Genomic DNA, 12,609 nt, shown 5'->3' on the forward strand with positions numbered 1-12,609 from the left:
TTTCAGCAATGTTTTTATTTCAGCAAGGTAACTTAACACATATTATTAACAGGATCACTACATATATCTATAAAATGAATCTGATACCTGCGGATTTTGCTTACTGAAGTGCATTCTGTGAAAACAATGTATTAAGTCTTTATTCCTTCTTTTTGGCACCCATTCTATACCATATCATCTCCTGAAAAACAACAAGTTTCTATGGGAAGCATTATTACCACACAATCTTTCAGTTTCAGATAAGAAATTACAAAGAATAGTAAGATGTCTGCTGTTTTCCCATACCAAATATATAGCTTATGAACAAGTTGTGATGCCAAGTTCTTAGACATGTAAAAAGATACATAATGCTTCAAAACATTTAATTACAAACATCTGTAATGTGATTAACTGAAATGTACTAGAGCTATTGATCTGGAAAATCATACCCTTTATTATGATGCTAGAGGCATAAATGACTAACTTATGTTTCTACTTTTTAAAAAAGAAAGTCTGAAGATGCCAAATGGAGTGAAAATCCTGTAAAAGAGATAAAGCAAACACAAACAGCCCAGTTGGATTTTGTTTTAACAAAGGAGTTGCATTCCGTAAGTTCTTTGAGCAGCAGGCTTCAATGTGTGCTTCTACAGCAGCTACAGAATGATCCCAAGAAGCCAAACGCCCCTTCCAGAACGTTGGGCCTCCTTGTCTTTTAAGGCTTATTGAAGCAAATGCCAGTACCTGCAAACTAATTCATACAGGTAGAAAACAGGTATTCTAGTAAATTCACAACATTCTACAGGAAAAATATTTTAAAACAGCGAGCAATAGGTTATATCTATCATTATGCACACCTTAAGTTATACAGTCTTCATGTCAGTTCTACACAGCTTTATCGCCTCAACAATAGTGTATGTCTTCTTACATTATTAAAGAGCAGCTGTAAATCTGAGCTGTTCAATTCAGTGCATGCCAGATAACTTGAAATCATCTGCTTTTCTCACTTTTCATCTCACATTTTGTACATCTTCTTCCAAATTCAAAGTATTAAACTTTTCAGGGCCTTCGGAAATAACAGTGCTTTTTTTTTTTTCATGAAGTTCAAATATATAATCAGATACCGGAGGCAGCATTTAATACTTTTATCTTCGAGACACAAACTGCTTTTAGTTTGTTCAGAATGAGGTGACCAGATCAAAGGCAAAGCAATAGTGATCTTTCTTGCCCAGGCTCATTTTCTTTTTCTGGAATCCTTGGCAGCAGAGCAGAACGGGTCAATCCCCAGAATTTTTGAGGTGACAAATCCTTCTTTGTTGCTGTAAACTTCCAACCCATATGGCTTCCACAGATCCTACACTGAGCTATAGTCCATGCATACCTAGAAGTGGACAGCATTTATGTTAGCCTTTATGATTGACAAATATATTTACAAGGGCAAAATACATTTATAACAGCTCTAAAATCACATAAAGCAGAGTTCAAACTATGAAAGTTATTATAGCATTTTAAATAAGGATTCACATGCAGGCACATTGGCAGAATGGCAGACCTTCATACTGAACGTGAACAACGAAATTTCAGAGATTGCTTTAAACAATTGCTTTATCCCTTTACCTAAGGGACTGTCTCATCCCTGTTACATCAACCCATCCCACCCAGTCATGCAGAGAGGGCTCGTCTGTAAGAGAATTCCATCTGGTGGGGTCCAGGAGGCAGGCCTTCTCTGCAGCAGCTCCCGCTCTTTGGAACATCCTTCCTCTGGAAGTGAGGTTGGCTCCCTCCCTCCTAGACTTCAGAAAACAGCCGAATACCTGGTTTTGCCGCCTTGCCTGGAGTGGGGAGGGGAAGAGCCATTCTTGGTTCTTGGTTCCCTAGTTCTGCCGGGACCGGTTTTATCCCCTTACGGGTTGAATTAGATCAGCCGTAGCTTGGATTTTATTGCATTTTACATTTGTTGATTATTGGTAGTGTTTATGATTTTACTGAATTTTAAATTATTTTATTGTGAACTGCCCATGGTCCCTTGTGCAGGGGAGATGAGTGGTCGTAAAAATATATGATAAAATAAAATAAAATAAAATAAACAGCTTTGTCCAGGAATTTTCTAAAACACAAACCATAAATGTGTTTTAAACTGTTTTAAAGTTTTAAAGTGTCAGATTTATTCTCGGGTAGCCGGCTCAGGTCGACTCAGACTTCCATCCTTCCGAGGTTGGTAAAATGTGTACCCAGCTTGCTGGGGAAGGCAATGGCAAACCACCCCGCTATAGTCTGCCAAGAAAACGTCACGAAAGCAGCGTCCCCCCAAAGGGTCAGACATAACTCAGTGCTTGCACAGGGGACCTTTCACCATTTTTTCACTATTTCCAAACAACTGTCATTCTAATAATATTTGGGGACTGAGAATACTTCCCCATAAAATGTCAGAATTGGTTAAACCAGATATGGTTTGCACAAATTAAACATGCACTTGAGTCATAAGAAATTTTGAGATGGCTTAAAAAATAACGCTCTTCTTTGTGAGAGAAACGATCCAGGCAGTGGTCCCTTCTGTCCACATTTGGCACTGAGGAGACGGTGTTAATGAACCTTCCCTTTCCTTTCTACTTACATTTTAATTCCTCTGAGGGTGGGCACATGCAAGGAAGCTTCTGCTTCAATAAAGGATAAATAATGCAAAATGGCTCATTGAAGGTAAACAAAGCAATATATAGTTACCCAGGAAACCAGCTGTGTTCTGTGGAAGATCTGCCACTCAGATTCAGATTGCAGGCCTTGTAGACAGTAAGGGTCTCATGCACATAGCCATGAGGATTCACATAGGCAGCCATAGGTCCACATAGCGATAAACTACGAACAGTCACAAAACTCAATTATGGCAAAACCACAAAACTGAACTGTGTATTTCCGAGAACCACACCTCCAACTGAGTATTTTCTTTAACAAACTTATCTATGTCTGTCTGTCTGTCTATCTATCTAAGCCTGACACAGCCCCCAACATGTGGGGCATTGCAAAAGCTCGATAGTTAGAGGGGATACTGGCAAGAGTCCCCTGATGGAAGGAGATGGGCGGAGATAAATGAGAGAGAGAGAGAGAGAGAGAATGGAAGCCAAAGATGGTATTTGCCAAGCTGCACGTTTCTGGAGTCATCCATGTCATGTCAACTTCTATGGTTTATTCTCAGAAGTAGAATAAAATTATGTTATCTCACGAAGTTCCTCCAATTTTCATCTGTATATATGAAAACCATCAATGTGATCATACTTCACACTATATCTCTGTACCATCTGAATCAGGAGAGACTATGCAGACTGTAGCTGGGTAAGAGCCAATATTATAGGCAAGAACCCATCAAGACAAAGATACTGTAGATAGATATTAATTCCCCTGTCTATGAATTAGGGATGCTAGCTACCTTAGATGAATTTATGTTCTCTGTGAAGATGCAGAGATGGAGGTATTCCTAAATGCATGTTTACCAACTGAGGTTCAAGTAGCCTTCATAGTTAACAATTTTTTCCAAAAGATGACTGGTTCATTAATCTAATTCCAGAATACAGCCTCCTTGTCACAATGATAATTGACTTAGTAACCTCAAGGATGAACCACTGCCAAGGAACTTCCATGGGGTTGTCTTGGAGATTGGCTCAGAAGCTACAGCAAGTACAAAATGCTTTATCTGGACTGGCAAAGCAATCCACTTACAGGGATATTACCTCTGTCCTAAAGGAGCTGCACTGGATGCTAATATCCAACCAAGTCAAGTTCAAGGAGCTTATGATGACATATCAAGCCCTATACAACCTCAAACCTAATTATGTGATGGGTTGCCTTCTTATAAATCTATACAACAATTAAGATTGAGCACGAAAATGTCAGAGTTTTCTGGAAAGTGTTTGGCCCGAGAGATCAGAAAAAACACACACCAGGCATTTCTATAAAAATAAATGTATTTACAGAAAGCACAAAAACATAAACAGTTTCATATCCAGATATCCTGGATAGGCTCAAAAGCTTCTTACATAAACATATTTACAAGCTCAGACACACGCACACGTGCTCTGAGTAGAAAACATGCTGCTACTGTTTTCTGCTGTAAACAGAAAACTAAAAAAAACTTTCTGGCGGCAAGCTTCCCCTTAGGCAATTTCCTTATATGGTCATTCTTTTCACACCCAACCCAAGGATACTTAAGTTTGACCTGTTCACCCTGCCAGAGTGATTTGTTACCATAGTAACTTAATGGCTTGCTCCTTGCAAAAAACAAAGAAATACCAACAGAAAAGTCCCAACAGGTCTACACTTGTGAGTAATTGCAGCTACTCAAGGTACACTATTTTAGACACTGGATCCCAATTGTGAAATTTCCCCCTTCCTTAATCACAACTAGCACTGAATCCTCTTAGCTTTCAGTACTAGCTGAAGATTCTCACCCAGACTTTTACTGCATTGTTTCATGTGTTACTGTTATTTTTGTGGTCACATTTCAGTTTTAACTTCAGTAATTTTATATTGATTTATGGTTTTATTGTATCATGGGTACAGATTATTTTAATATGAAACAGGAACAAGTTTTATGAATTAATATACATTACTTAACTACCAAACGTCTGGATAACTTCCAAATAATAATTTTATATTTGTTTTTATTAAAAGGTACCTGCTTTTTTTCCAAGAACCTCCTGTTGGCATATTATATGAGGTGGTACAAAGAGATGTACGAAGTAACTTTAAAATCTCACCTGAATATTTCATTCTTAGTTGTTATTTCTGTGTCTTGGCAATGCTTACAACAAAGAGAGGTACACTACAAACAAGAAAGCAAATGTTAGTGAGAAAAAGAAAATTGAGTTTCTGACCAATAAACTCAACTTTTTACTTGTAAAAGACTTTAGATATAAACTGCAATTCTATAATTCAAATGACTCAAATATCTAAACAATAATGTTTTTGTAGGTAACTATATCAATTCTTATTCTACCCAAATACTATAGTAAAATAAACAGGTTTACTTGAAATTTTACATTTTTTTCAAAAAGAAATCACTGCAAAATGTGTTTACTTTCTAGAACATTCAGTTCTTGCCATGAAGACTAGAACCAAATTACTGAATAATTATTTCAATAAAAGTATAAATTGTTTTGGAGGGGTATCATTTGATTAGAATGTTTATTATTATCTGGAAATTATCCAGAAATGCATGGTAAACATCTGTGTTTTCACCCCCAGCCCCGACTCCTTGGTAAAATACATGCAAACATTTTATCAGCTCTTCAAACTCACAACCTGATGGAAGTGGGAAGGTTTTTTTAGTTTGTTTAAAGAGAAAGGAAGTGAGATTACATGTGTAGATGGTTCACATGTACTTGCTATCACATGCAGGTTAAACCATCACTGGCTAGAAAAGTTAAATTGTTAATTTAAGAACCTTATGCTGAAATTACCCTGATACGAAATATTCACATGGCCACAACAATGCTGGATAGCCCATCTTCTCTGAACATTGATCAGATTAGTAAAAGCTAAAACAATTATTATTTTTAATATGCAGGACACAAGTAATATATTGGGTGATCTTTTCAGCATACATTTCACTTTTATGCAAGTCTCCTCGAAAGCAAGTCCCAATAGGAGTTGGTTTTATTAAGCATAACATGACTGAAGAAAGTTAGTCTCATTCACTCACTTTGTTCATAATATCTAGTTCACAGCGCAGTCGCTGAACAGCACTACCAATTTTAAGCAGCTGAATTCGCAAAACATCATCAATAGGTAGGCATGCTGCAACTCTGTAGGAAAAATCTGGAAGAAAAACAATGTTCATTCTACATATTTAAGAGAGACAAAAGACTGAAGCAAACCACATTAGGCACAGCACTAAAAATTAACTGTCATAATTTATAGTCAACTTCTCTTAACTTCTGCTCAGCTGGAACAAATCAGATTGCTTTCTCCAAATAGACATTAACTATAGTTGGGCAGAGTTATCTTTAGTTTTATTATAGTTTGCATCCTATAAATGTAATAGGGCCTCACGGAGTAATATAATTATAAAAAACAAGCAAATCTGCAACTTTGACAGCGTGATGATATTGCTTTTCTGATGCAACTATATAAAGCCACATTACACATACAGCAAATTAGGGCAAATGTACAAAAACCAGATTAAAGAAAGGAATGGCAAATTGATATTTACAGTAATAGTTTTTGTTTATTACTGTGTTCATCTGCAGAACTACATAAAGCTGTTTGTTCTTCTACAGGGATTTCACATATTAGTGGTAATATACTGTACATTGTTACTCAACAAATGTAAGCTGCAACACACAAGATATTGTAAGTGGTTGCCACACAGGAGTGTAACATGTGGTACTACTGATGATTTTCTAACAACTTGTGTAGGTGGGTGTAAATCTAACTTCTTTGTAAAAGTTGCATTAAAAATAAAAAGCTGCAGAAGGTTGCCCTATAACTCACTTTTGATGTATGATCAGTTAACTAATAAACTTATTTAATGAAGAATATTACCAAGCATACAACTTATTATTGAGTACCTATTGGATTTGATGGAAGCGATTCATCTTTAAGATTTTCATCCCACTCATGAAGCTGCTGCTTGACTCGTTCCATCAAGGTTTCCTTGTGTTATAAGAAAAACCTAATTTAAACATAAAAACTTCTTTTTTTGTTAATAAAATAAGAAAAAGGAATTGAGAAAAAGGGTTTCTCATTATAACTGCAGCTTAAGTTCCTCAAAACTAAAGTGCTATATTTTGAACACTGGCAGAGATATTAAAAAACAACATAAAGATGAATATAATTATCTTGTTCACTGGCAGTAAGGACAATTAACACCTCCTCCATTGTTTGAAAAGTTCGGAGGGGGATCGCTTTGCCCATGTTCAAATTACTTGGGACAAATCTATACTGTATGTATGTAAAGGTCCTCCATCATGGGATGGAGATGATGTTGGCCCTGTATCATTAAGGGGATAAACTGAGGATGAGATACTGGCATAGCTAGTCCACAGAACAATGCCCTGAAATGTTTTTTTCACCAGATACCAGAATTCACTTTGGTATGCCAAATGCAGGCAGACCAATAATTAGCTCAGAATGAAAGGCAAAAAGGGAGATGGTGGCAATTTAACACAATATGGTTTATAATTCTACCATCAGAAGGAGCTTAATATGCCGAAGGCATCTCATTTTATTTATTTATTACATATACTTCTATGATGCCTCGTCAACACCAACAGCTTACATTTAACAAAAACAAAAAATTGGTACCTTAAAGCAGCAACTATAGAGTAGAAACATATAAAATCTTATAACCACCATTAAAACCAGATATTCCTTCTGCCTTGAAAACATGAAATAGTCAAAATGTCATTGAGAGAAGGGGTGTTTCTGCCATCCTTGGAGGAGAAAGTGATACACGCCCTCATCCAAAAGCCACCCCAGACCTGACAATCTTGGAGAACTATTGCCTAGCCTTCAACCTCCATTTTCTAGGGAAATGGAAGCAGATTTTTTAACACTTATGGGCTAGAAACAACACTGATTCCCCTAGCCACAGTCATTCATGCACTTATCAGGATTACAGCAATATGTTCCACATGGTCTGCCACTGAAGATGACACTTGTTTTACGGGCACTGCATTGGTTACCAATCAGTTTCTGGGTGCAATTCAAAATGCTGATTTTAACCTTTAAGGACCTATATAGCTTGGCAATTAGGTACCTGCAGGATTGCCTCCTTTGTATGGAAATGGCCCTCTCAACACCCCCTGTGCACATTTCCTGCCCAGCATGCCATGGCACACGTCCTACCAACATTTTTTAATGGAGTCCCAGGCCTCTATGATCTGAGGAACGAGGTCTGTATACAATGCTTCTTAGTTGCACTCCTTATATTATTAATCTCCCTCCACAGATTAAGCTGCTACCCTCATTGCTGGCCTTCTGGAAGCTACTCAGGATAGTTGTTCTGCAAGATGTTTGGAGAATGAATGGTCACCATTCTGCTTATTGTATTATTATTCAATTATTTATTTTGGAGTTATGTTTAGTGAGTATTTTTTTATGATGTAAAAAGCTGGGGGTTGCTTTCTGAATCCCATGACATACAAGCAAATAAACCAAGCAAAGTAAAAGCACAATTCAAATCATAGGAATGCATAAACACACTAAATGTACACCACCTTATTTGAAATCTAAAAGAATGCATAAGACGTAAAAAGTTGAACACAATACAAGGCAAGACTGAAATCTTCATTGATACTTACAGCATCATATAAAGAATATAACCAAGATGGCCAGGAAGTCAGACTAGCACAGTGAAACTTGCGCTGTAACACAAACATATTTTCTTTATTATAGGTCTATAGTTTTGTACATAAAGTGTTTCTCTAAAAAAAAAATCAGAAAATTTGAAATATTTCATATAATAATCTCCTTCCCACCCACAATTCATTTTGCAGTGGCATCACTATTCACCCATGTTCCCTGTCACCAAGGAACAGGCACACCATCGGAATCTCAGAACATCTAGCTGGAAGTAGCAGAAACTTGCTTTAAAATGAGTGAAACCCATTCCAAGCACGTAAGTATTTGAATTAAACATTACAAATATATACTAATTTTAGGCACCATCAAGTCACAGTATTAATTTCAAAGACTGTAGTTTAATCATCATTAAATCATCATTATTATTATTATAGACATGCAGTATTTTTATAAATCCTAGGAATCAAATCCAATGAATCTCACTGATATAATCACAGGGTGAAATGAATAAACATTGTCCTATTTTCATCTGCTAAAATCTGTCTCTTTAACTAGAGATGAACTACAGCCACTCCTGGTTTAGCAGCTACCTTGTTTAATGACCATTTACAAATACAACCATAATAGTAATAATATAAAAAAATCATTTTCCAACCTATGTGCACACTTGTGATCAATTTTCTGCACCTGACAACAATGCACGCCAAAGTGAGAGTAACACTGGCATTGTTGCACAAAATAACTTTATCTGAATGAGGCGGCAGCCACCCGTGATCTTTCAGCGTCTCTCTCTCGCTCCTTCTGCCACATGTTCACTTAGCGACCATTTCTCTTCTGATTTATGGAATGGACTGTGGTTGCTAAATGAGGAAAGGGTGTAAATGCTTAACAGGCTTATATCTAATCATGCCTCTGCATTAGCAGAAAGCGCTTAAGCAGGAAAGGGCATCTCACGTTAACCAATCTTCTACTTAGTGCAGTCCTCGAAGATACTCTTTTGCCCCATCCCAAGAACCCACAGAACAACTTTTCAATTGTGTGAGGTGCTGCAGGAGACTGCGAAAAAACAGCTTGGCTTGCTGTCTTTCCTGGCAAACCCAACCCCCAGCAGACAAACATTCATAAAAAAATAAAAGAGGGGGGAAAAACCCTCTGGCAGGCCTCTTCTGACAACTATCTAAATGGCAGGAATCAAATGTGTGCTAGTCCAACTAAAACATGAACTTTATATTTAAAAATCATAAAACATTTTGCTGAATCATCTTTTTAAAAGAAATGCATTTAGAAAAATAGTGAACAGTCTGGAATACAAGTCATTTCTGCAAGAATCCTCTCATTAAATTATGGAAGGGCAACTTCAGTCAGCCTAGCATTTGCTAAGTCCCTTGTCCCGGAGTCAGGAGGGTTATTCGCTTCACCAAAAATTACCCTGCCCCTGAAAGTTAATTCCTCTTCACCCAGATGTTTTGTTAATCATCCAGGAATACTCAGCCCCCCTTTAAGCCCTGAATAACTCTTGAAATCCAACATATTTTGGAAAAGGCTGGTGCAGGTAATTCTGCAATGGATGCATCAATGTTCTGTTCTTTCCACATAGCATAATTAGGCTGAAGTTATTTTGTTATGTTATGTTACTTATCACAATGCTCTACGGTGCTGTCGTCACCTCAGAAGAGTTCACACTTCGTGCCAGCTTCCCCAGTGACTTGTGGGAAGCTGGCAGGGAGCATGGGAAATGATGATCATGTGTCTGTGGCTGCCTGTGGCGGTACAGCAACACAGCTGCACTGAAGCAGCCTCAACTTTTCCACATTTCAATCCCATGGGGATAATCCCTCCTCCTTGGCTGACCTGCGGAACTACCTGCCACTTTGATGGGGGGAGGGGGAACAAAGGGAACCACAGACAGTGGTTCCAAACTACAAACTACACCCCATCCTGGAGAGCCCCCAAGGGCCCCCTCCCTCCGAGGAGGAAAAGGGCTTATCCATCAACTGCCGGCACCCCCAGCCAGCCCTATCTCGCCAGCAGGCATCCGAGTTGCTCCCTCGTCCTTCCCTTCCCACCCACCATCTTTAAGAGATTTCAAATTTCGCCCTTGGTTCCAAAGCAGCTAATTGCAGCTCACCCGTCGGGCCTTGCCAACAGCCAGGGGCACAGGAGCCAGAGGGAGGTAGGAAAGAAGACAGGGATATGCCCTCCCATCTTCCCTTGCACCACCAACCTATAGGTTTTGGGGAAGTGTAGCTGGAAGGCGTGGCAGTGCCGAAGTACCCTTGCACCTTCTGGGAAGTCAATAAACCAGGTACCTATTTTTCCATTTGTCTTCCAGTAGCTAGCATTGAAAAATCCATTGCCTCAAAATAAATACATTAATAAATAATAAATAAACAAGCCTCTATGCAGTACAATTTATGGTGCTGGGCATGCAAAATGCCAAGAATGAGGTTACTGAAGTCTTTTCATGGAAGTAGCACCCATTTCAGTCTTTTTCAGCCCAAACTGGATTATAATTCTCATCCTCCCCAACAATGACTGTTAGCTGGGGATGAGAGCCCAGCATATCACGAGAGGAACAAGTTGCCCTTCCTCAGAAAAGATAAACCAGCAAGTCAATACAGGAAAAAAAATACTTAGCTTTCTAATCATAAAGCAAGCACTGAAGGAATCTGGTACTGGAAGATTATTCTAACACTTTAAAAAAGTTAGTTAAACCAGTGCTTTGGGGAATAATTGCATTTCTAACTCTGAACTGAAAGAGTTTATCACAGCAGGTGCACAAACAAGTCAAGATTATTACGAAAGCATGCATTTATAAAAAATATATATGATTGCTTTACAGTGACAGGGAAGCAAGTTTTCAGCGATATCTGGCTAGGAACAGATAAGGACAAAAATGCAGAAAGATATAAATTTCCACTATGCATCCCTAAAAGGCATAAGAAACTGATTAAAATATAAAATATAAATCTGTGCATGACTGATATATGGAAGAAATATCTAGTGAAAAATGCTAAGGAATGAAGCACAAATTTCAAAATTCAAAACCCTTTATTTTTATATATCTAGACAAGAGAGAACACATTTCTTTCTGATCAAAGAACAAGTCTTGGTTCCACTTTTATACATTTTTGCTTTTAATATAATATAATTTGAATTTTGGACAAGAGGAAATTATTTTAAAGCTTTATTTTAATGTTCTTGGCTTTCAAATCACTTTCTAAACTCCTGTTTTTACTGTTTTGCCCTATTTTGTCAGGATTTTGTGTGAACATGTTTTAGCATCTCATTCTCCAGTGAAGTTAAGATGTCAACTTAAGATCTATTTTTCTTTAAATACATAATACAGTTCTCTAGGACAAGAGCTAAGTATTGGGATAAGTTCTATTCCTAAAGACTTCACTAATTCATAAAACACTTTTTTGTGTGTGCCTTCAAGTCAGTCTTGATTGCTGGTGACTGCCTGAACTAGTCCCTGCAGTTTTCTTGGCAAGATTTCGGAAGTGGTTTGCCATTGCTTCCTTCCTAGGGCTGAGACTGGCCCAAGGTCATCCAGCTGTTTCATGCCTAAGGTAGGACTAGAACTCACCGTCTCCCAGTTTCTAGCCTGGTGCCTTAACCACTACACCAAACTGGCTCTCTCATAAAAAACACATGATCAAAATACCTGCTACTTCTTCTCTTAGTGTTTCTTAAGTGCCAACAAATATCCTGAATTTCTATGGGGAGATTAAAGCCATTGTGAAGAGGCAGCTGCTAGCTTTACCCTCTCTTCTTTCCCCTTGAAGTGATGTTTGAAAAGATGGTACATTCAGCTTCCCATCAACCAAAGTGCTGGGGTAGCCTACTAAACCTATATATAAGAAGTCTATACAAAGAACTTAAAGAGGCATTTTGCAAAGCATCTTTGAAGCAGTAAAAGCATTATATTCTACAGAAGTCATGGCTGACTTGAAAGCTATTCTCTGTTATCTGTGCATATATGTATATACAGAAACATATCCATCAGGACATGGTAAAGAAGTATAGTAAACATCATTCTGAATTGCAGTCCGGTCTCTTAAAATATGGTGAAGACATTAGATGAGTTCAGAAGTGTCCCCCTGTCCCCCATAGAAATCAAGAGCAATTGCCTACAGCCCACAAGTTTTAATTAGAGGAAAACTGTCAGGAACAGTCAGGAGTAAAATGGTTCTAAAACACAGTGTATGTATGACTCTAGATGCAAAATATAGAATGCTCGCTTAATATTTAGGTCAGTTCTGAATCTAGCTGTGTTCTAATTAAACACTGTTGAATTAAACTGAACTCACAATGCTGTAACCTCATGAAACAGAC

At 37.9% G+C, this 12,609-nt stretch overlaps 1 protein-coding gene across 1 annotated transcript in view; it reads right to left on the reverse strand.

Moving 5' to 3' along the window:
• CRBN (cereblon) overlaps positions 1 to 12,609 on the reverse strand; it is a 29,433-nt gene continuing 16,824 nt past the window's right edge. Inside the window, exons 6-11 of the mRNA XM_063291603.1 lie at positions 8,271 to 8,333; positions 6,537 to 6,621; positions 5,669 to 5,784; positions 4,725 to 4,789; positions 2,698 to 2,829; positions 1 to 1,357 (exon numbers count right to left, since the gene is read on the reverse strand). Of these exons, the coding sequence (XP_063147673.1) occupies positions 1,174 to 1,357; positions 2,698 to 2,829; positions 4,725 to 4,789; positions 5,669 to 5,784; positions 6,537 to 6,621; positions 8,271 to 8,333 (645 nt within the window). The 3' untranslated portion in view covers positions 1 to 1,173. The remainder of the gene's footprint in view (positions 1,358 to 2,697; positions 2,830 to 4,724; positions 4,790 to 5,668; positions 5,785 to 6,536; positions 6,622 to 8,270; positions 8,334 to 12,609) is intronic.

This window comes from Candoia aspera, chromosome 2 (assembly GCF_035149785.1).
Source record: "Candoia aspera isolate rCanAsp1 chromosome 2, rCanAsp1.hap2, whole genome shotgun sequence".
Lineage (NCBI taxonomy): Eukaryota > Metazoa > Chordata > Lepidosauria > Squamata > Boidae > Candoia > Candoia aspera.